General features: G+C 35.7%; 2 protein-coding genes across 11 annotated transcripts in view; one reads left to right on the plus strand and one right to left on the minus strand.

The window, feature by feature from the left end:
• The window catches only part of PDSS1 (decaprenyl diphosphate synthase subunit 1), a 42381-nt gene extending 38478 nt beyond the window's left edge, over positions 1-3903 (plus strand). For both annotated transcript variants that reach the window (XM_030321145.1, XM_030321146.1), the window contains exons 10-11: positions 277-357; positions 3458-3903. In XM_030321145.1, the coding sequence (XP_030177005.1) occupies positions 277-357; positions 3458-3598 (222 nt within the window). In that variant the 3' untranslated portion in view covers positions 3599-3903. The remainder of the gene's footprint in view (positions 1-276; positions 358-3457) is intronic.
• A 100-nt stretch (positions 3904-4003) lies between these two features.
• Positions 4004-25501, minus strand: part of ABI1 (abl interactor 1) — a 129875-nt gene continuing 108377 nt past the window's right edge. For 2 of the 9 annotated variants that reach the window (XM_030321135.1, XM_030321136.1), the window contains 6 exons: positions 22800-22900; positions 21876-21956; positions 17621-17797; positions 14414-14500; positions 10583-10768; positions 4004-5853 (listed from right to left, as the gene is read on the minus strand). In XM_030321135.1, the coding sequence (XP_030176995.1) occupies positions 5678-5853; positions 10583-10768; positions 14414-14500; positions 17621-17797; positions 21876-21956; positions 22800-22900 (808 nt within the window). In that variant the 3' untranslated portion in view covers positions 4004-5677. The remainder of the gene's footprint in view (positions 5854-10582; positions 10769-14413; positions 14501-17620; positions 17798-21875; positions 21957-22799; positions 22901-25501) is intronic. The other 7 variants (XM_030321140.2, XM_030321137.1, XM_030321141.2 and 4 more) reach the window with 4 other exon arrangements.

Below are 25501 nucleotides of genomic sequence, written 5' to 3' on the forward strand. Positions count from 1 at the left end.
TTTTACTCAGTGTTGGGCCCAAGGATAGAATAGAAAGAACCCCAGAATGAACAACCATCAACAGCTGCCTCTCCTGAGCATCAGCCAGTCCCTGGGCTTGGAAATGGTGTCTCTCTTAGCTCTGCTGCTTTAATTGCTACAATTTACTGGCCCCCCCATCCAACATCATCTAAACATGTAACCACCTTTTTGTTTTTTCCTATTGTTACAAACTTAAGTGGTAGAACATTTGATTCTCACAAGAGCAGTAAATAGATTTTCTTTCTTTATGATTAGTTCCCAGAAATGAATGCTATGATAATGAGACGGTTCAGTTTACCAGGAGATGTGGACAGAGCTCAACAATACGTATTACAGGTAAGATTATCTTACAAAGATTATTTTACAACATGGCAAAGTTCTTTAGCCAAATAATGTAACAAATTTTAGATGCAAAACCAAGTGTGTTCAGTTGTTGATTTGGCAAAAACAGAGGGAGAAACTTGTATAATTCTTTTTCCTTCTAGAAGTCTTTCTGAAGACTAATTTAATTGGCGTTGGGTAAGGCTTGGATATTAGGATTTCACTAGTTTGAAACCAGCCTTCCCCAAATCCACTGGTAGCACTGCTGTTTTCCCTGTCGCCCAGCTGTGCCTCCTGGTGTAAGCTCTTGTCTCGGCCACAGCCAGGTTGTGGGCTCTTGCAGTTGCCTACCCGGCATGGTCTCTCCTCGTCCCTCTTACAACTGTGATCAATGGTAACTTAAAAAAAAAAAACAAAAAACCTACACAGGCAGACTGTTTAACCTTCAGGGTCTGTGAGCTTATTTCACATCTAGTGCCGCATATCCTCAACTTTTCTGTAGAAGCCAGATCTTTTTACATAGTTTCGATAACTGTATTTTGAGAATGACCTATTTCCAAATTCCAAATCCAGAGTCATTTGGGGCCAACAGATCAATGAATGAGACGGAGCAAGCAATTTTTAGTGAGCCAGTGTGTGGTCTGAGATCTGCGATTAGTGCAGTACTTGAAAGACTTCCAAATAATAACTTTTAAGATTTCCAAAAAGCAAGGCCCCTCTCAAGGATAGATTTCTCTTAACTCTCTAAACTGTTAAGCATCATAATTTGCTACCACCTTTGTGGAGGGTAGTTTGGCAGTACTGCTAAAAAACTTAGTGTGAGAAGGGGCTTTAGCTAATAAAGAAGTCGATGTGCCTGAGAGAGGTTCTGGTGTCAGAATAGTACCACCAACCACTGAAGTGAAAAGTGGGACTGAAGAGGGAAAATGAATTGTTGCTCTTAGCAAAACCATGAAGTTCCAACGAGCCCAGGCAGAAATGCATTTAGAAAAGTACAAGAATGTTCACTTAACAAATTCTCCAAAGACCTCTGAATTCTAACTCCTTTCACCCCGAGCTCCTAGTCCCTATTTCTTCATGAAAGATGGACAAGTAGGACTTACTTGGTAGGATTACTAAATAGTTGAGTAATGCTTGCTGAGACCAGGATGGACAGAAACAGAGAAAAATATCAGTAGGGGGGGTTGAAAAATACTGTATCCATAAAACAAGAACAGGATATTAAAAAAAAAAAGAACAAGCTCTAAGAAAGTTTGATTGTGAAAAACTCCAAAGAAGGGTTAGAACGTGAAACTGAGCAGATCTTCAAAAACGTAAACAGCAAGGGAAGAAAATGAGCTTTTAGAGGATCAATGAGGTAACATATTTCAGGAAGAGGAAAAAAAAAAACAAAATCAAAGAAAAGAGTGGCCCCTACAAAAGGAGAAGAGACCAAAACTGGCTCAGTGTATTGCAAAACCACTAGATGATAGAAGGCAGAAAGCAAGGCCTTCCAAATGACAAAGAAACTTTTTTTTTAAGGTTATTTTTATTTTTGAGCGAGAGCAAGCATGAGCAGGAGAGGGAGAGAGGGGATCCCAAACAGGCTCTGCACTGGCAGCACAAAGCCCAACGCAGGGCTCAAACTCAAACCACAAGATCATGACCTGAACCTAGACTGAGTCAGACACTTGACCAACTGAGCCACTCAGGCACCCTGATGAGGAAACATTTCAAAACAAGAGTTTTATATCCAAACCATCCATTAAATGTGAAGGTGGAAGTCATCACTCAAAAACTATAAAGTTGAGGCGCCTGGGTAGCTCATTCGGGTAAGCGTCCGACTTTGGCTCAGGTCATAATCACAGTTCATGGGTTTGAGCCCTGCATCCAGCTCCATGACGTCCGTGCAGAGCCTGCTTGGGATTCTCTCTCTCTCTCTCTCTCTCTCTCTCTCACCCTCCCTCATTCGTGTATTTCCTTTCTTTTTCAAAATAAACTTAAAAAAACTATAAGGTTGACTTTCAGTACCCATCCTCTGAGTTATCTCTGGATGTATTTCAGGAACAACATGGAAACATAAGGAAAGAGAAAGATGCAGGCACTCAAACCAGTGGAATGAACTACAGTTTGATGAAGACAACTGTTAGAGCTAAGGCAGTCCGTCTAAACAATGAACAGAATGATGAAGGCAGTGGAAAGATTGGGGATCAGGAGTTTTTCCCGAAAGAGGAAGAAAAGGAAGCATTTACATTCATAAGTGGGCTCCTGTACACTAAGGCAGGGCAAACTGAAACTTGTCCTGTTTTGTGTCAGTTGGTAAAGTACAGAAAATCAGAACCTTTCAGACCAATGTCACTAATATTCTATTCTGAATAGGGGCCTTGTGAGCTTGGAACCATGGAGAGGGAGATGAAATTATAGTACATGACTTGATTCTGCAGTAAATGTATTTTTACATTACGGAAATAGTATTTTATTAGTGTTCAGCTTTTAGAACCAACATAAAAACATGGTTAGAGAGGAGAATGCAAATCTCTATACTGTAAATGTATAAAGAATAGGAGCACTTGATAGGATAGGATATCCTGGAGATAAAGTGAAAAGTTGATGCTACATGATGACAAAATTAAGAAAAGAAGGCAATAGAATTATCAAAATAAGAGGCCTAGGGTGGGTGGGCTAAATCCTCCTCCTCAGCAGGAAGGCAATAGCTAGTAACTAAAGTTGCTAATTAAGACCTCAAAAACCAACAGATGACTGTGCCTTTGGAGGGAGGAAAGTATTGATTTTCATCATAAGGGCTCCGTACTTTTGTTATATATTGTGTTTTAACTTTAGATTCTTTTCACTTAAAAATTGATACTGTATACATGTAGAACTTTTTAAAAACTAATACTTAAAAACTAGGGAAAGGCAATGGCTATTTGAGATGAGTTCGCTGCTTTGTTAGCCTCATTCTGAGAAAAGTGCCTAAAGCAGCTGAACCGAGGAGTTGGAGGACACTTGAAACATAGTTTGGCTGTTGATCAACCTGATCTCAAAAGTACATCTTAATTCTCTACTATAGCAGGGAATTCGGAGCTGATCCAGTGAGTGATGCATCTGTTCTCTTGTTCTGTACCCGCCCCCGCAGAGTGACGGTGTGCAACAGACAACCTACCTCGCCCAGCGGTACTGCCACGAAGCAGTGAGAGAGATCAGTAAACTTCGACCGTCCCCTGAGAGAGACGCCCTCATACAGCTTTCAGAAATTGTCCTCACGAGGGATAAATGACAACTCTTTCTGTTATTTCTGGCAGCTATTTTACCAGACTGTGCCTAAGGAATTTTGTGAAATATACTTTGCTTCACGTGCAGATAACCAAAAATCATTTAAAGAAAATCATTTCAACCTTATTGATGGGCAATTTTTTTATTGGCAAAGTTTTTCAGGAAACTTTTTAAATGTAATTAAACCATCCGAATCTGTCACTCTAGTCCTGTAAATCCTAATAGAGGTATCTTGATGGTTATATGTGGTATTGTTTACACTGTTAAGATCCACATGTAAAGCCATTACACAAATAAATAATGTTAAAATTCAAATGGTTTATCTTGTTTCACCATAGGAGTCAAGGTCACAAAGTTGTGAAGTCTACATCTCAATCCACATTAGTTAAGATTTTAACAGTATCCAAAATTCATATGAGAATGGTTTATTATAAAAGACTGTACATAAAATTTAGACAACAGGTTATATACAAAATTAAGAGAACATTCCACTTGAAAAAATGAAAAAGGTGGCTAGCTGATCACTAGTGATACTGAAATCATGTTTAAAATTAACAAAGGCAAATGCATATACAACAGTCACATTGATTTGGTAGCAATAATGGCCTTTAATTTTCAGAAATAAATGTTTTGCACTAGTCTTACCATTTACTATGCTGTTACAAGTCTGTAACGCCCAGTACATAACTGCAATTTGAAATCCAAACAAAGCCTCAATACACAGAAACCCACACTTGAGTGCTCTACTTTAATATCCTAGGCAATACAGAATTACACACAAGATAAGAAAAAACATCCCGCCAACCTTCCCTTAAATTAAGAGGAGACACACAAAGTGCATGTGTTGCATTTCAGTTATTTCAAAAGACAATATAAATCTGTTGGTCAGGTATAGATCCCTGTTCACTGATTAATACATGATCCACCATTTTTTGAATTATTTTCCTTTTAAAACCGTTTTATGTTGCTAGTGCCAGGTAATGGATTAATAGTGCCTATTGAAAAGTCCATTGCACCCACTTCTACAAAAACAATACGTAAAAGAGACTTACAGTTTCCTTTTATTGAACCACTATACAACAGCCCACTGGAAAACAAGGACATAAGAGCAGTCCCTAAGAATTTGACTTAACAGAATGTGCACACTTTGACACATTTTCTTAGCTTTGAAAAAATTACGTTAGAAAAGGAATTCAGTAGATTGACTTGTAAATACCCATCTCAGATTTTAAATCTGCAAAAATCCATCACTGCCGTTGGGACAGGTTGAGATAAGGCTAGTATTTTTTTTTTTTTCAGTTACTATATTGAGAAAATAGAACCATAATTCTGCAATAAATCAGTATACTTTATTTATTTATTTATTCATTTTAAAAGCAAACCAGTGAAGGAAAGGACAAAAACCTTTGGTTCACTTATTTATGAATGGAAAAAATTTATAATGCAAATTCACTCATTAAAAAACTTAGGTACAAATTACAACATTACAGATAACCCTTTGTTTTGTTTCACATGGAGACCTTAGAGACTCAATTCATTTCAAGAGACCTAAGTACGAGTACTCCAAGTAAATATTACACAAATTGGAAGCATCTTGGATTTTTTAAGTATATTTCAATACATAAATTTGTATGCATGCTTTAAACAAATATATTTCAAGAATGAGAAAGTCTAAACAAAAAGTATGACCAGCACCAGGATTGAAGTTTTCTGATTTTAATATTAGTCTGACATAGCGTTAGTAACCATGCTGCACGGAAACATGTAATGGTACAGTCTGAATCATGATTTGTTAAATATTCTACCCCACACCCCCAGAATACTTAGGCTGGTCATAAAGTTAACTGTGTAAGTAAGTACATAAGCATAATCAGGTATGGACAGCCTCCTGTATTAATTGCTGTTTAGCAATACACAAACTGCCTCAAAGACTTATGCTTACAGGTAGACATTCAATTATACCAATAAAACAGCATGTCCTGAAAATATGGGCACGTTTGAAAACATTTTAAGACAATTCTGTTAACCATAATAGTCCCACAGTATGACTGAATAATAAGAACCTACTTTAAAAGCAAAAAATTTAATCAGCATAGTGCATGATTGATTCAACATAGTTCCCAGGGAACAGACCAGTCACTCGATTGCAGACTCCTTCATACCAGCCATCGTCATTCTTCTTTATTACATAAATGATTGCACCCTCCATAAATGATAGCTCATCATCCTTGTCTTTCGTATAATCATATATTGCCACAACTATGGAAAAAAGAGTTGAAATACCATGTAAGTATAAGTGCACCATTTCCAGCATTAACTGAATTTTAAAATGTAATGCCAATTAAATCTATAGTATAGCAAAAACCAACCATTTGTATGAAAATTGTGAATTCTTACATTAATAAATACAGGTAAGTCAGTGGCCAAACAATGTGCCTAAATCACTGGCTTGGTCTTAGGATAAAACTGACAATTTGACTAGCTAGAAATCAATAGTTTCAACCAATCCATCCAGGAAAGATCTTCCTATTTTAGTACTGGATGTCTCATTTGTACAAATATCTACTAAGTGCCAGCCACCGCAAAGCAACATTTCCCCAAAGTACTGGGCAAAGCTACAGAGTCAATCAGTAAATCAGGTAACAACCCAAGCTATCTAATTTGAAAATACACATCTCCTGGGAGGTAAATCTCATCCTACTCATCCACAGAAAATATACATGTAATTTACGGGGCTAGCCCTAGATTTAAAAAAAAGAAAGAAAAAACAACTTACACATTTTAAAGGCCAACAGGGTTTTTAACTTTTTTTTTAAGTTTATTTATTTTTCAGAGACTGAGTATGAGCGGGGGTAGAGTGAGAGGGAGACAGAACCTGAAGCTGGCTCCAGGCTCTGAGCTGTCAGCAGAGCCCAATGTGGGGTTCAAACCCACAAACCACGAGATCATGACTTGGGCCGAAGTCAGACGCTTAATCAACTGAGCCACCCAGGTGCCCCAACAGGATGGGGTTTTTTTTGTTGTTGTTGTTTAAGTGGTAAATAGGTGAGAAAAGACCCATTAATTAAGACTTAGAGAACTGTAGGGGCGCCTGGGTGGCTCACTCAGTTAAGCGGCAGACTTCAGCTCAGGTCACAATCTCGCGGTCTATGGGCTCAAGTCCCACATGGGGGGCTCTGTGCTGACGCCCAGAGCCTGGAGCCTGCTTCAGATTCTGTGTCTCCCTCTCTCTCTGCCCCTCCCCCACTTGCACTCTCTCAAAAATGAATAAACATTAAAAAATAAAAAAAAATAAAAAAAGACTTTGAGAACTGTTTGCAATTCTGTGGTATTTGATTATTTTAAGTTCAAATATTCATTTCCTTTTTAACAGTACTATGGAAAGGACAGTCACCAAAAAAATCACAAGTTTTCCAAACAACTAGTTTATGAATTTTATTGTTCCTTCATTCTGCCTTTATAGCCTGATAGTTCTGAAGTTACATGCAATTTTCTAGTGTATGTGAAATGGTATGTCATATTTTCATTGATTACCTCATGTTATCTTTTTCTTAAAACAGTTCTTAAGATACTTAAGATATTCTGGAACTCACTTTTCCCCTAAGAAAGATAGCTTCTCCTCATAATTATTCTGAATTAGTGAATTATAATAAAGAACAGACCTGAAGCACTGATCCATAGCACCATTTACTAAATTAAAACAGGCAACCTTTTTTTTCCCTTTACAAAACTGTATTAAGTAAACTCAACAAGTCCATTTGTCTCCATTTCAATCCTGCAGCAGATCAGTACTGTGATTACAAGCTCACCAACCTATCCAACATACAGAATAAATTATTATCCTGGTATTGTTTTTGGCTAAATAACCACTCAAGAAAATGAGTGATTACTAGAAAACCATTAGTAAGGAAAACACTGTAATATTTTAAATAGCCAACGTAATACTTACTAATGTGTCAATTACTTATTATTTATTAGCGTTGGTAACACTAATTTCTCTGTACTGAGAGTAAAAATGGGTTAGGTTGTGTAGTGTAGATGACTTTTGAACTGATCGTGACAAAAGCCTCATATCCTCAAAGTTATTCAGAATTTTTAGTTCCACTTAGACAAACAGCTGGTGAGAGTACTGAATCAAATTAATTGTTTCTATTTTCCAAGTCCTTTTGTAAATCAATCCTGATCACAGCCAACCTCCCCTCCTCCTTCCAGTGCATATACTCTCATATAATAAGGCTTACTACTAAGAATTTAATCATGAAAATTCAATGTCCATTCCACTCTCCAGAATCTGATTCATATAAATAGCTAAACTCCCCCTTCTTCTGTATGTACTGTCAGATTTTTTTGAAACTCAAAGTCTAATACTCTAATCCTACATGACAAAAATTTGAAGACAGCTATCTAGTTCCTCTGCCACCCTTTCCTCAACTTAGAAATACTGCTTTCAACTGTTTCACATTATAGGTACACTTCCCAGATATTTTGCCTCCTGAATATTCTCCTCTTGAAGGCATTCCTGTCTGCAGGATCTTAAAGTGTGATACTCAAAACTGAACATAATGCTAGTATAATATAAATGGGTATGATAAGAATGGCACACAGTAGGTTAAAGTTCAGCTAATGTACCCTAAGAATTTGGCTTTTAGATTCTAAACAGTCATAACATACTATCAATACATTCAACTAAAATCCTATTAAACCAGGCCTTATTCATCTTGTGATTATAAAAGTAACTATTTAAAAAGACTTTAAATAGAGGGGTGCCTGGGTGGCTCAGTCGGTTAAGCACCCAACTCTTGATTTCGGCTCAGGTCATGACCTCGTGGTTCATGGGACTGAGCCCCACATCAGGGTCCATGCTGACAGCATGAAGCCTGCTTAGGATTCTCTCTCCCTCTCTCTCTGTCCCTTCTCTGCTCATGCGTGTGCTCTCTCAAAATTATAAACTTTAAAAAAAAAAAAAAAGGCTTTAAATACAATCCTACTAAATCTCAACTCTCTGATTTAGACTATGGGTCAGCAAACAATGGCTCATGGCCAAATCCAAGCCACTACCTTTTCTGTAAATAAAGTTTTATTGGGGGCACCTGGGTGGCTCAGTCAGTTAAGCATCTGACTTTGGCTCAGGTCATGATCTCACAGTTCGAAAGTTTGAGCTCCACACTGGGCTCACTGCTGTCAGCACAGAGCCCACCTCGGATCCTCTGCACCCCCCCACCTTCCCCCCAACTCCCCTCCCCCCAACTCTTCCTCTCCCCAACCACCCTCTCTCAAAAATAAATAAAACATAAAAAATAAATAAATAAAGTTTTATTGGAACATGGACAGACATATCCACTCACTATGTAGCATCTATGGCTGCTTTTGTGCTACAACAGTGGGGCTTACTAGTTGTAACAAAACAGACTAAAGTTGGCAAACTTAAAAATATTTCATTTGCAAGACAAATATCAAATCATTACATTGTATACCTGAAACTAGCAGAATGCTGTTGCGTAATTATACCTCCAGTTTTTTTTTTTTTTAAGTTAAAAATATTTTGGGGGCACCTGGGTGGTTCAGTCAGTTAAGCAGCATCCAACTCTTGATTTTGGCTCAGGTCAGGTCATGATCTCATAGCTTTTGAGTTCAAGCCCTGCATCAGGCTCTGCACTGGCAGTGTGGAGCCTGCTTAGGATTCTCCCTCTCCCTTTCAAAATATATACATAAACTTTAAAAATATGTATTTATTATATGGTGTTTTACAGAACACGTGTGATGACCACTAATATAAGACCATTATTTTAATTTGCAAAGACATTTTTTAAATTCTGCTCTATTGCCAAATATATTATTAATATTAACCATAATATTTCAAATTTATCAACTTTTTATTAGTTCCATAGTAGTCCCAATTTAAAGTTAAATTTGCTTTTCCAAGCCAGGAACTACAGGTACACAATTCAAGACTATTTAAGTTTATCACCTTCATAATAACCATAACATATCTCTATCTGAAGGTACAAGAGAATCTAAACATAAAGTAGAATATTCGAGATTTCCTGAACAGTGTGTAGAGTACCTGTTTAAAAATATTTAGAAAGGTACATACAGCACAGAGACAGATGGTAGCTACACTTGTAGTGAGCATAGTATAACCTACGAGATGCTGAATCACTGTGCTGTAAACCTGAAACTAATGTAACTTTGTATCAACTAAAAAAATTTAAATACACACGTACATATAAAAGGAATACAGCAAATTCCCTTTTAGCCATGTATTCAAAACTTGGGCACAAGAGAATGCTGCAGGTCTCAAGAGCTATAGAGCTACTTAAATGCTTAAAGGCATTTAATCGAGTAAAGCCAATGGAAGGGAATATATTTCAAAGGCAATCAAACTGATTAGCCACATTGTAAACATTTTTCAGAACTCTAAAGGTTTCCCTTTTAATTGTAAGAGTAGAAATTTTGCTTTAAATCTTTACTAATTCTGTATCTTTAGTAAGTCATTTAACTGCTATTTTGTGCCTTACTGGTTTCATCTGTAAAATGCAAACAGGCAAGTTCATCTCCAGCCTACGTCATTTGAAAAAGCACATCTAACATAATACACTTTTAATTTGAAAAATAAAGACCATCCCTTTATAATGGAAATGTATAGAAAATAAGGTTTGACTAAATTATCTTAGCTGGATAAGGCCATTCAAAGGGTTGGGGTGCCCGGGTGGCTCAGCTGGTTAAGTGCCTGACTTCTGGCTCAGGTCATGATCTGCAGGTTCGTGGGTTTGAGCCCCATGTCAGGCTCTCTGCTCTCAGCATGGAGCCAATTTTAGATCTGCTGTCTCCCCCCCCCTCTCCCCTCCCCCGGGTTCTCTCTCTCTCTCTCAAAAATGCTTATTCAAAGGGCTGCAAACACCAGACTATCAGATGTTCTTTATGGCTCTAAAAATTCTATAATTAGGTTATTTTCCTTCACCTGAATTCAGTGATGACTGTACCTTACCTTTCTCAATATAATTCTTGGGGGCCCAAGCAGGATCCCCATCTGCATATGGATCATTATACTGAACTACTGCAGCCTCTTCATCCTCATAATCCACTGGGGGTGGTGGTGGCGGAGGTGGAGAGTCATCAAACATAGGAATGTCATCTGGGGGAGGTGGCGGTGGTGGGGTTGGACTATCAGCAACTGAAAGAATTCAGATAATTAATTTGAATCAGAAATTAGAGTAAATGAAAACTCTTAAGTTAAAAGAAGAATTTAAGAAAGCTCTAATTTGTATACAGCATGCACTATAATAAGACATGCAGTGATTAGAAATAAAAGCTTGGTGTGTTAGAGCTTCTACTACTCTTAATAATAATATGAACAATAATAAAATGAGTTAAAAATAAAGGTATTAGGAAGTGCTACAAATCAATGAATGCAGGAGGTTAGGAAACAATGTCTCTTTTTATAAAAATTATAGGAGTAAAAAAGTTTCCTTACTCCAACACTGAAATCGGAACAAACATTACCCTTTAGTTAGCCTACCTCCTTGTAAATAAGCCATATGTCACATTTCCCATTCGGGCTACTGTAAATGTTAGGAATACCATTTCATATATGGTTTGATAACCATTCACTGTGCACATTCAGGTCCCTGATTTGGCTTTTAGTTATCTTTTAGTTCCCCAGAAATAAGCCTCCAGTGGGTGGGATATTTATTTTTGTCTGTTTTAATCGAGAAAAAGGTTTGTGGTACCAGGTCTGCTTCTATGTGTAGGTTTTCTATTATTTACAAGAGAAAATTAAATTAGAAATTAAATAATTCCAAGCTAATACAAAATTTTGTTGAGTATTTTCAAAAATGTTTGTATTCAGAATCAACTTTTTAAATGCAGAAAGGAGCTAAGATTCTTGCATTATTGCTGGTAAAACTTAAGCATGGGATGAGGGAAAGACTAGATCCTAATGTTCCAATTGTCTCAGAATACATCCACAATATTTTTTTAATAAAGTATTACGGGAAGATATAATTAAAAACAAACAAACAAACAAAAATGAACTTATATCGTGCAAAACAATAAAAACGACTCATACCTCAAGCTGTAGATGGGTGTAGTACATGTGTGTGTTACTTAAATAATCAAGGGTGTCAACAGTGAGATGAGGAAGTATCAGGCTAGAACTAGGCTCTCTGAACTATGATGATTCCAGGTAACAATGCTCCCAAGAGTTCAAAGCCAAAACACACAACTAATTCTTAATTCAAATTTCTGATCCATAAATTTCTTTGAAAGCTAAAGACAAAAATTCTTTGACACAAATTGACATAAGAATTATATAATATCTGCAGAGGAGAAATACAGAATACTAAAATACTAACTCGAATGCCAATATCTGGGGCCATTTATGTGATCAAAGAAAGCAGTCATAATCTACTTGTTAATACAGATTTTAAAGTTTATTCTACCCTATTTGGAATAACGTGCTGAGAGTGTAACAAAGGGATCCAAATTTAAAACATCTGTGGATAAAAGCCCTACTTCCATAACCTCTTCAATTCTGTGATTTTTATTTTATCCTGATGGTACAAGAAAGACTTACTAGAAAACACATCCTGTGCAGTGATGCTCATTCTGATAGCTATCTAACAGGTCTATAATTTATTTTTCTACCAAATGCTTGATTCCGTTGTATTTTTGCCCTTACTTTCTACACAAAGCTTTCTAGTATTATTGACAGGAGAAGAAAATGGGTATGAATCCATCCTAACACCAAAGAGCCATAGCTCATATCCTTAATTTGGCTTACTGTGTAAATTACACATTTGCTGTCCCTAAATTGCGTTTACTCTTGACTTATATATAACTTACTAGTTTAATGTTTTCACTCCATTGTCTTCATATCCAAACTCTGTGAATCTACACTGGCTTATCTCCAAATTATATATACACAGGGGCAGAAGTCTGGTCAATCTAATTCTCTATGCATAATACTTTGTCTAGCACCATGCATAATTAGTTCAAAAATGCTTCCTGATGTTAATCATATACAGATGTAAAGACACTGCTGACTTTTTTAGGGGCTTATGTCTTAAACTGAAACACATTTAACAGGTTAACTACCACATGCCTTCATTATCACCAATGTTTAGTGTCACAGGAAACTTCATATTTAAAAGAACACAGAAAATCTGTACTCCATAAAACATGTAAGATATTGACACAAAGTTCATAATTCTCCTTACATGCTTTCAAAGAAAACAGATGCCAAACAAAGTTGGGCACTCTGCAGCCCAAGGAAAATACTGATTCCAGTTCATAAGTTTGGGAAAAGGAACTAAAATAAAATAGTTAAGTACCATGGTCCTCCTTAGGGAAAAAAATGCATACCTAGAATTATGTACATTAATACTGAATTTCTATAAAAAGAATTACCAAAATGCTAGTCAATATGTTTTGGCTCCATTAAATGGATGTTTATTATGGCTATTTTAAAATATTTCCTCCTAATTTTGGCTGTAAGGCAGCTCAAGTTTTTAAACTCTTATAGCATTAAGGACCAGCAATTTATCCTCATTCCCTTCTTTTTAAAAATAAGATTCACTTAAGTTTAAACATATGGAAGTTTTCGAACAACTGTTAAGAATAAGGGTGGTTTACACTCAGAAATTTCAACATTTTGGAACCACAATGTTTTATGAAAAGCCCATTCAATCCTATATGTTTCTTAAAGGTCGAAATTTGAACTCTTCCCAGAGTCTAGCACATAACACTGAGTAAACAATTATTTGACTAGAGGAAGGGAGGAAATATGGAGATTACACAACAGGGTCAGCAAAGGCTGAACAATGGCATTTGCCACAATGTATTTTCCTGGAAGATGAGGTGATCAGTCATGTGGGCTACATACTTGTTCAAATCATTCTAAAATTTATTTGCATGGTGATGATTCCCAAGTGAAGTAAATCACTACTAGACCAGTTAACCATCTTAATCTCAACAGCTATTTCGGCATAGTATAATTCAGTAACAGTGGTTTTTTTCATTTTGTCAACATGCACTCTGATCGTGTAGTTAGGATTATATATCTTCTGGAACCTCAAAGTAATCAGGCAGCAATATAAACTACTCTATCCTAATTAAATTCATGTATCCTAAAGAATTTCCAAAAATTGTAAACCTGACCTTCCTGAGAAAAGACCTAAAAATTGACATGGGCCTGCATATGGCCAGATCATGAAGAGGGCTCAACACTGATTATCACTATCACTCCTAGATGGATAACTTGGACGTAAATTAGTTATTCTTGCAGATTCATTCTCAAGCTAACAACAAATTGTTATATAGATTCAAAATTATTTATGTATAAAAATCTGATAATACAAAGCTTTCTCTAAAATTTTTATGTAACTAAAAGGGGGGGGGGAACTGCCCCAAATGCGTAATAAATTTAATCTCATACTATAATTATCTATATATGAATTTGTTGGCAACAGAATAAAAAAATGTTTTCTAATTCCCCTAATAGCTATTGGAAGCTGGCAGTTTCCATACAATTTGAATTTTTGTTTGATTACACTTTCCTTAAGAATCTGCAAAGATCAGATTTCAAGTTTTAGATCATGTAAATACATAAGAAAGTTGAAGTTTTGAAATTTATATGGGTCAGTAATCATGCATACAAGAGAAAAAACTGAAGACCGTGCTCTTCAGTTTTAAAAACGTATCTGCACCTATTTTCAAGGTAAGATTAGCGTCTCAATAAAAGGAAATGATGACTCATCAGCCATGCATGCTATAAGGAGACAGCCTCTACTCTTTGACAGCTCAGTTTTTCCAAACTTACTGTTTTCCTGCACCCTGGCCACGAAGCCTGTGAGAGGTATCTGTGGAGTCAACTGAGGCATAGGGGGAGGGGGTGGAGCAACAGAAACTGGTAGCAACAATACAGTATGGGGGAGTAAAACAGATAAAGGAAAGAAAAGGAAACAAACAAAAAGCAGAAGTCAGTTACAAGGACCACAAACATAAGTATGCAAAGAACAGTTTGCAAATGAAACAAAACAAACAAAAAACAAAACAAAAACCTGCAGAACCTTCACGTTCACTTCCCACCAGCAAACCTGAACTGTGTTTATAGCCCACTGGTTAAATTTTATGTTTAAAAAAAAAAATACATTTGATTTAATCCTAATATTAAACTGTTTGGGGAAGGACTTAAATTTACCATCACATTCATTTTCATGCAACGAATTTTCAAATTCTAAGGAAAGACTTTAAAAAAATGAGTAACAGCAAATACAGATGGAGGTTTCCAGGATACTGTCTGGAATAATTCCAGGATACTGTCTTTGCCTATCTCTGTAACCCAACAGGTATGTATGTCTAGCTTTAAGGTAATGCTGTAAATGAGAACCCAAATAAGTACGTTATGGAATAGCGGTTTCTTCCATATGTAAATAAATACATTAATCACAGGTTTCCTTTAAAAACCAGTTATTATGTATCTAAATTTGTACATAGTTCTCCAGGAAAAACCCTTATTTGTAAAACAAGGTCATTATTATTTTCTAAGCTGACAATTTTATTTTCAAAGATATCACTCCTAAATTTACCAGGGAATAACAGTGCTCTACATACCATGTCAACTGTTCATTGAGTTTCATAGGATAAGTATTTCAAAGTGGCCTTCTTCATTTTATCACTGTTCTGAGCCTATATAGGGAACCTGATCTCACAACAGGTTAAAATATACAATTATTTGCATTAAAGTACTTTCTAATAAATCACTGAGTAGCTGTAATCATTCCAACTGTTTTCTGGAGAGGACATAATTTGTAGGAAATTGATATCAAATGTTCACACGGGCAGCAAATATATTAAAAACTGTAACAACTAGAAGTAAACATTCAGAAGTTCACCACTTTGTCTCATTTTAACTAGGCAGTAATTGCCAAAGATTGCTCAGAAAAGTCAACAGGACTGAACTGCAAAATGCAATTTACTGGCAGTCACCAAAATGTGACACTAAATTGACAGAGAAAAACAATTTATTCATTCCCAAGGATCATGTAACCAAAGGGTTGTTTCAGTTAACACAACATAGAATTTTGTTGGTAAGCATAAAAATTTGAAAGAGGTTAGGTATTCAAAGCAACAATAACAAAGCAATGTAAGTTCATTAATATTCATTGTATGGCTAAAATTGACATCAATTCACTAGGATATTGGTCCTCATTGATTTTGATACTTTGTATATAGAAGGCTTGTTAAGAAGTAAAATATTACAGTTCTGATTTAAAAAACAAAAACCCTCCCACAAACCTAAAAAAAATTGTTTAGAAACAACCCTTAGTAACTAGACATGCTGGTTAGTATGTAGAGAAAAAGAAAAGCTATGTTAGGAAGATACTAGTCGTTATCGCCACACTTGGGACAGAAGGGGAAATATGCACATCAAAACACTAAAACATTACGTACCAATAATACTATAACAACCGCTACTACTGCTGCAATTACTACAACACCAACAGTAACTAGACTGAAGGAAAATTATTTTGACACATAATTTATTTTTTAAATTCGACATAATATTTTTTAAATTCGAGTCCAAATTTCCTTTATAGTTTCAAAAAGATATAGTCATTCAGTAACGAAAATGTCTTATTTAAGAATAAGTAACCCACCAAGCACTGTTAAAATAAAACTGCACAAACATATATTAGGTGAAGTGTCACCAAAAATTCTATTTGCAGAATGAACTAAATGTCTAAGTGAGGAAAAGAAAAAAAAGAACATAAAGATGGGATCTAAAAACACAACATAGTATAAAAAAAAATTTAAAAGATCATGAAACTACTGAGGCTAATAATCCAATAATCCAGGGAATATTAAGACTCTAGCTACCTTTCATTACCAAACGGAAATCAAGGAAAATGTGAGATAAAAGTCTAGCTGGCAAAATTTCTTGGTAGCCTGGAAGAAAATTTTAGTCTGGAAAAGGACTGTATAAACTTGAGGATTATCTGTGAATTTTGACATTTCTGCTGAAGTGTTTTTCAATTCTTAGAAGTTTCTTGCTATAACACAATCTTTAACTCTAAAATTTACACTGGGAACAAGTAAGAGAACTTTCCTCTAGCTCTGCTTTAAAATACATGTTCAGAATATGCATTATAAATAAACTTAAAACCACCTTCCTAGGTAAACAAGGAGTATTCAGTGTTTTTTACTAATACAACATGCAGCTCTAGAAAGCAGTTACAAAAGCCACATGGGAAAGTGTGTTCCAGTCTATGCCCAGTATTCACCTCTTCAAGCCAATAATAAATACTGGACAACAGGCTCATTTCAGATTTTTTTTTTTTGAATTAAGCATTTTAATATGAAACGAAATTAATGATTTTCAATGTGAGTTTAATATGAAACTGAAATTAATGATTATCCTAAGCAATTCATACTTCCTGTCTTTAGATGCCAAAACTATTTTCTAATCTTTAAATATCTTTAAGCCTTTAAATTGCAGTTAGTGTTGAGATGTGCAATTTGATGTGAAGAGAAAGAAATCAGAAGGAAGTCCCCACCCCAACTGTTACAGTGATTAGAAACAGAATAAGCAGGCATCACAAATGTTTTCAATGGTTCAGAACTCATTTCAGTACAGGTTAACAAGCTTAAAAGTGATAGCCAGCAATTTCATTATATTAAAGAACAATTTTTCAATGTTCTTACTTTCAGTGCTATTGAATGGTCTCAAACATGCCAATAAAAATAAATTCAGCTTAACTAATTTCAGTATTTTTTCTTCTAGTTCTATTTATAGTAATAAAAATTAAATATTAGTACATAAATATACTAAGTCTGAATTTTTTGAGAGATAATGATAAGCAATTATTCTTAAAATAGCACAGTTCAAGGACCAACTTCCTAAAGCAAAAATAAACATGAAATAGCCTGGTTTCAATTGTTGTCTATCACTGGCAAGAAAATCAGCTTCAAATACTTTTGTTCAAAAGGAACTCCACTGTTGTATGCCTGCAAAGCACAAGCTTACTTGAATTCTGAGAATAAAGTGGACCTCCATTAACATGAGGCTGAGCAGAAAACTGAGCAGTCACAGAGGGAGCTCGTCTGTATCCACCAGAAGATGTCGAGGAGGTGGTCGAGTTGTGTCGGGAAATCTGCCTGGTCATTGTGCCATACTGGGAACCAGGAGCTGAGCCCGGCGCTGCTGCAAAGCATTAGTCAAAGGCAACCAACAAAGAACTTGAGCACGTATGTCACCTCCAATGGCAGAACAAAGGGAAGGGGACTCACAGTAAGAAATATTTACTTTTTAAAGCCCACAGCACAAAATTAAGAGAAAAGTAAAGATAAAACACAAATAGCTCCTCTGAAGTTAAAAACAGAAGGAAAAACAGATACTGTATGGAAAGCTGCAAAAGTAAGTAAGTAACATTCTTAAACTTTTTAATTTGGCAGAATCCCAAATGGTAGTTTGCTAATATTATATATAAATTTTTCTGTATCAGTTTAGAATAATATATAGCTTTTATATGTAAACTATATCTCTCCAACAAAATAAGTACCAGAAGATAATCTGAGATGAAAAGCATCGGTTTTTAGATGTGAATGTATTAATAGTTGGTAAACTTCTTCCTTTCCATTGCCAAATCTTCAGAAGCACAGGTTAAATTATAAAATTTAAACAAGTAAGCATACTTCCTACCTATGCTACTATATTTTAGTCCTATATTTAGTGAATGTTTATTGTGTTAGCAATTATCATCAAATACAACATATGATAGAATTTTTATGGGAAGCAAAATTTCTAGTTTCAAAGTACTCATATCTAGAATCAGATTTCTTATGTATCTCCAAACTTTTAAGAATAACATACTTCCCCTTTCACTGAGAAACTGGAAATAATTTTAGACTTTGTAAAATAATTTTACAATTTCAAAATTTCAAAAGCAGTTTTATGTAGAATATCCATTACCTTTCTCCATACTTGGAGGGCTTTTTCCATTCTTTACCCAAAACAAATCTTCTTTATTATCATACATATCTAAAATGACTAAAAACTATCAATAATTTTATTCAACGTCATCTTTACCAACATTTCAAAAGTTTAATATTTAAAAGGTTAATAAAGTTCAAAGCCTCTAAAGTTAACCACACTTTTCAAAGGTAACTTCAGGATTAATGTTAGCCTTCTTTGCCCCACCCAAACATCTAACCATGACTAAGTATAACTAGTTTATTTTCATTCAGTTGTGTAATTAACCTCTCCTAGAGTCATACAAGTGATTACCATAAAACCATACAGCAGAGGTTGTTCATTTTAAAAAGTGGTAATATTTAAAATTTTGGAGCTCCCAAGCCATAGGCAGTAACTAAATATTTGAATCACCTACATGGTCCTCTTCTGAATAGAAACACATTTTAAAATAATACCCTAATCAAAGAACTCATGAATAACTAATTTTGGATAGCCAGGGTTTCCAGAGAGCTCTAAGAAGTAAACCTTTAACTTTTTAATAGAGACCTCTGTAAAATGATTTTTATATTTCTCTGACTTATACATAATTATATATACTAATATATATAATATATATTAAATATAATACATTAATATATATAATACATAATAAAATATATATTAAAATTTAACTTATATGTATACTAATATATATAATTATATGTAATGGTTGTAATTACATAAATATATTTTTATATGTAAATTAAAGAAAAATAAGATACTCAGCTCCAAGAAACAGAATATTACCAGTATCACCAAAGCTTCCTGTTTGAGCCTTCTAGATCCCAAAACCAAAAGGTATTAAACATTCTTTCTTTACAGTTTCTTTTTTTTAAAGCACAGATATATACAGAGAAGTCATAATTTATAAGCTTTCATAATGCAATAATTATGCATGCTGCTGGCTTTCTCTTTCCTTTGATATTCTTTTTTTAAGATTCGTCCATGTGGTAAGTATATCAATATTGTATCATCCATTTTTGTTGCTTTATTTGAATGTGAACATTGCACAATGTATTTATCCATTCTATTGTTATTAAACATTTGGGTTGCATCCAGATTTTTGCTGATATTAATGCTACTACTATGAACATGCCTAAATATTTTTCCTGAGTTTCTCTACAACACTGATTCTCAAACTTAGCACTGATGAGAATTTCACCTTGAGGGCTTCTTATAATACAGATTGCTGGGCCCAGTCCTCAAAGTTCCTAAGTAAGTAGGTGTACAGTGGGATCTGAGAATTTACGTTTCTAACTAGTTTCCCTGTGATGATGATGCAGCTGCTCTGGGGATCACACTCTGAAAGCCACTGTTCTAGGCCAGTGGTAAACTGTATCATCTTAGTGTCCACTCTTTAAAATTAGAGAACCTCAAAAAGCTTTTGCAGAGGTGGGGGACAGCAATAGAGTAATTACAGTAATTACTATAATAGAAATTAAAACTGAATTAAAACACACGAATATTACTGGGGCACCTGGGTGGTTCAGTCAGTTGGGGGGGGTCTGACTTGGGCTCAGGACATGATCTCACGGTTCGGGAGTTCGAGCCCCGCATCAGGCTCTGTGCTGGCAGCTCAGAGCCTGGAGCCTGCTTTGGATTCTGTGTCTCCCTCTCTTTCTGGCCCACCCCTGCTTGTGCTCTCTCTCTGCCTCTCAAAAAATGAATAAACGATAAAAAAAAAATTAAAAAAAAAAAACACATGAATATACAAAAAAACCATTCTGTTAGCTGTCACAGCAATGATTTTATCATAAGTCACAGAGGCTCTGGAAACTCCCACTGTATACTGGTACCAGAATGAGAAATGAAAAAGGCAAATAGGCCTTAGTATTATTATGAATATAGTTCTGACCTCAAAAACTCCAGTGGCGCCTGGGTGGCTCAGTCAGTTGGGCAGCCAACTACAGCTCAGGTCATGATCTTGTGGTCTATGAGTTCGAGCCCCGCATCAGGCTCTGTGCTGACAGCTCAGAGCCTGGAGCCTGCTTCCGATTCTGTGTCTCCCTCTCTCTGTGCCCCTTCCCTGCTTGCTCTGTCTCTCTCTCTCTCTCTCTCTCTCAAAAATAATAAATATTAAAAAAAAAAAATTTTTTAACACTCCATAAAAGGATCTTAGCAGCCCCCAGGGGTCCTGTAGCCATATTCTAAGAACCAGTACTCTAGGGTAAATATCTAGAAATGAAATTATTAAATCTAAGGTAGAAACCCATTCAACTTGACCAGGTAACAGCAAATTACTTCCCAAAGTGCGTGTATCAACTAATAAACTCTAATAAACTCCCACCAGCAATGTCCTTTCCTGTTACTACACATCCTCATCAACATTTAGAACTAGCAGACTTCTATATTTCTACCTATCTAGTGAATATAAAATAGTATCTCATCGTGATTTTATCTTTCATTTTCCTGATTATTGCCCACACTGGGGGCATTTTTTCTCACATGGACTTTCTAACGATCATTTTTATTATTAGGGTCTTCTTTTTATTACCTCCTTTTGTCCCTTTTCCTTTGAGTACAAGTACCATGGTTTTGAAAAGATGTAGCAGGACAGCTTCATTTTACCCAAGCTGAAACTCCACTGTCATTTGAAACATTTCATTACCCATTTCTACTCAGATTATTGCTACTGTATATTTCTAAGTTGAATGGCTTCATACTGTGTCTATATTTGGAATTCCTTATATGCTCAATCCAGTCACCTCTAATTTAGGAACAATGTAAATGTATTCGATTAAAAAATATATATTTCTTGGCATCCCAGATGCCAAAAGTACTGAACTATATCAGAGTTTTTTCACACTACGATCCACAGGAAAGCCTCAGAGCACCCCATAACCATATATCGTTTTCTTCTCCATTTTTTGTTTCTCCTATCACTCATTCTCACCCCAATTCTTTGACTGTTGTATATAGCAGGGAGTTCCAAATCAAGTTTCACTTAAAAAAATATTATATTACTAATTTAAAAATATCTTTTTGAACAATCACTGCTATAATTTTCCTTAGAAATCCGAACAGAAATACAATCACATTAAAAATTAAGCATAGAAACATTGCACATTTCAGAGGACAAGATTTTACATTTAACTGTGTAACTTCAGAGGCCTTTCACCAGAAGAAATTAGTGTAATTAGATTTAACACTTTAACCTTTGTGTTACCACCTACAACCTAATAACTATAAAAGCTAGCAGTCTAACAGAGGAGTTTATTATGAATTGTGCAAAGTAAGGTACATCACTGCAGTGGTTACGCAATCTCACCTATCACAGTGTTCACTGGGAGAAGTGGTGGAGGAGGTGATACTGGTGGAGCTCCAGAAGGAGGAGGGACAGAAATGTTTTCTAATAAAATAGTTTATAATTTAGGTCAGAATACAAGAAAGAGAACTAAACATTCTGAAACAGCAAGAAAGCACAAAGTTTGTGGAAAGGAAAAAAACAAACAGACACCCCCATGTAAAGCATGCCTAAATGAATATGAATTTTACTAGGTAAAGAGGACACAGAGATATACTTGCATTAACTATAAAATATGCCTGTTTTTATAAGTAGCTTTTTCTCCTTTTTCAGTAATCTCCTGAGAAGCTAAGAATTTTTTCCCTAACAGTTTTGATTATCATACTTACTTTTTAAATATATATTTTTAACATTATGAAGTTTTCATTTACTAAAAATCAAAGGATTAATTTAATGCTCTACGATGATTTCTTAAATTTTTTCTATAATCTAAAGAGCAAAAGGACTTTTCTTATTTTAATCCTATTCATGGCATGGAATATTATACATAAATGTAGTAGTCATAAAACAAGCGAACACGAGAGGTGAGGCACTGACCTACAAGGTAACATCAAAACCTCACTGGTATATGATTTACATTAAAGACACTCCTGCTCTTGAAATAATAAATGTCATTCTTGAACTAGTGCCCAAGGCAACTATTCTAAGCAAAATAGCCAAAACACTACTTAGTAAAGCTATTTAATAAGCTCTGTATGTAAGAAACAGCTAGGAAAACCCTGAAGTTTCCATGAAAGTCTCCCTAAAATGTTTTTAAATGTTAGCATTTCTTCTAGCAACAATCACATAAATTTAATAAGCAATTTTATCTAAATAACTAAACTATTTCAGACTTTATAATAAGCTCATAAATACTACCACATATTAAAACAGATTAATAAAAAATACCTGGTCCAATAGTGGGTGGTGAAGGTGTAGGCACGGCAATGGGAATGCCAATACTGCTGCTTCCACTGTTTTCTCGACTTCCACTCCCTCCACTACTTCCACTGAAAAGTAAAAAATGTGAAAAAAGCCATTCTAGAGATTTACCCAAAAACAATGAAACAATCAATTCAAAGCCACTAATTACTCCTTTTATATGTGTATACGTATGTACATCAAAATTTTAAAACTGTTCAATACAATTTTAACCTTAATACTTAAGGCGGTTTTTGTGTTTTGCACTACTTCTCAATCTACTGGAAATCAGTACAGTCCTAACACAGTACACAGAACTATCAGAAGAGGTCATCCTTTTGATAAATGAATCACTATTAAATTCTTATACAATGAGTCATCAAAAGTTGATTTTTTTTTTTAAGTTTATTATTTTGAGAGATAGACAGCAAGGGAGGGGCGGAGAGAGACAGGGAGGGGGGTGGGGGGGGAGAGAGGAGAGAGGAGAGAGAGAGACAGAGGAGAGAAGAATCCCAGCAGGCTCTGTGCTGCCAGCACAGAACCTGATGCAGGGCTCAATGCTACGAACCGTGAAATCATTGACCTGAACTGACACCAACAGTCAGACGCTTAACTGACTGAGACACTTAACTGACTGATGCCGCCCCCCAAAAAGTTTACTTAACACCTACTATGAACAGCAGTACCAAAGCAGACATGAACTAGGCTGCCATGGAGCTCACAGTTGAGAATGGGAAAATAGACATTAAAAAACAACACAATGTGGGAGCCTGGGTGGCTCAGTCAGTTAAGTGTTCAACTTCAGCTCAGGTCACAATCTCACGGCTCATGAGTTCAAGCTCCGTGTCAGGACTTTGTGCTAACAGCTCAGAGCCTGGAGCCTGCTTCAGATTGTGTGTGTGTGTGTGTGTGTGTGTGTGTGTGTGTGTGTGTGTGTCTCCCCTCCTCTCTCCCGCTCACACTCTGTCTCTATCAAAATTAAATAGACATTTAAAAAAAATAGCATGATGGATGCCACAAAAGAAAATGTACAAGATGTTATGAAAGTAAGTTAATAAAAAGTGTAACCAGTTTTATTCTGGAATTAATATGAAAATCTCCATCTATCTCAAAGAATGGTGATAAAACAGGGAAATTTTTTGGAAAACAAGCAAACCGGCAAAAACAAACAAAACAAAAAACAAACAAACAGTAGTGAAGTTTCAGCATGGCGCATTCTAGAAGAGTTGATACTGTTAATGCTAAACAATCCCTTACTATTCTAATTCCTATGGATTCACTGTGTCTTTAGGCATAGGACCTCACACTATCCAGTTGTTTTTAGTAATGTGTGCATGCACATGTATACTAATGTATATATGTGCACATGTAACCTTAGGCTCCATAGTATAGTTTAAAATCAACATCACTGGCTCAATAGGCCCAGAAACTCAAGAGAGCACTGCTTAGATAAAATTGATTTTCTTCTCCAATATGATTATTCTATAATTACATTATCATATGTTAATGCAAGAAAAAGAAAAAAAGAGCAAGCTGTTTATATAAAATAAATAGCTTCAATGTAAAGGCCTCCCTACTCCCTCAAGCCAGGTGATCAATATTCTGCTTTGTGCCACCACTGCATCACAATCATATGAAGTTTTTGTATTTATTATGGTCTTCTACAATTACTAGCTTATGTGTCTTTTTTCTCACATAGGGGTTGGAAAATTACAGCCAATTGGCCAAATTTGGCCCATAGTTCATTTTTATGACCTGTGTGCTAAGAACATTCTTTTCATTTTTAGAAGTTTTTTTAAAAATTGAAAGAGGAGTATTATTTAATGACACATTAAAATTACACGATGGGGCGCCTGGGTGGCGCAGTCGGTTAAGTGTCCGACTACAGCCAGGTCACGATCTCGCGGTCCATGAGTTTGAGCCCCGCGTCGGGCTCTGGGCTGATGGCTCAGAGCCTGGAGCCTGTTTCCGATTCTGTGTCTCCCTCTCTCTCTGCCCCTCCCCCGTTCATGCTCTGTCTCTCTCTGTCCCAAAAATAAATAAAAAACGCTGAAAAAAAAAATTAAAAAAAAAATTACACGAAATTCAAATTTCAGTTCTGCATACAAAGTTTTATTGGAACACGGCCACATGCTCATTCATTTAGGTGTTGTCCATGGCTGCTTTCATGTGCAATGACAGAGCTGACCATATGGCTCACAAACCCTAAAATATTAACAATCTGGCCTTTCATTAAAAAGTTTCTTGGGGCACCTGGGTGGCTTAGTCGGTTGAACATCCAACTTTTGATTTCGGCTCAAGTCACAACCTCACGGTTTGTGAGGTCGGGCTCTGCACTGTCCGCACAGAGCCTGCTGGGAATTCTCTCTCTCTGCCCCTTCTCTGCTTGTGCTTGCTTGCCTGAGCTCACACACTCTCTCTCTCAAAATAAATAAACTTTAAAAAAAAATTTTTTTTAAAGTTTGTTGATGCTTGTTCTAACAAAATGAGCTTCTGGAAAATTAAACTTATTTTCCTGGTATATCCTTAGTATCTAATGAAGTAACTTTTAGTGACTAGTTGTTGAGTATGATTAAACTATTATTCCATTATAAAGAAAAATCATGCTTTGAATTATTATTCAAAATATATAAAAAAAAATTGGTCCTCACTGACCTTGACCTGATATAGTAACTGCAGGTATCAATATA

Source organism: Lynx canadensis, chromosome B4 (genome assembly GCF_007474595.2).
Source record: "Lynx canadensis isolate LIC74 chromosome B4, mLynCan4.pri.v2, whole genome shotgun sequence".
In the NCBI taxonomy this organism is placed as follows: Eukaryota; Metazoa; Chordata; class Mammalia; order Carnivora; family Felidae; genus Lynx; species Lynx canadensis.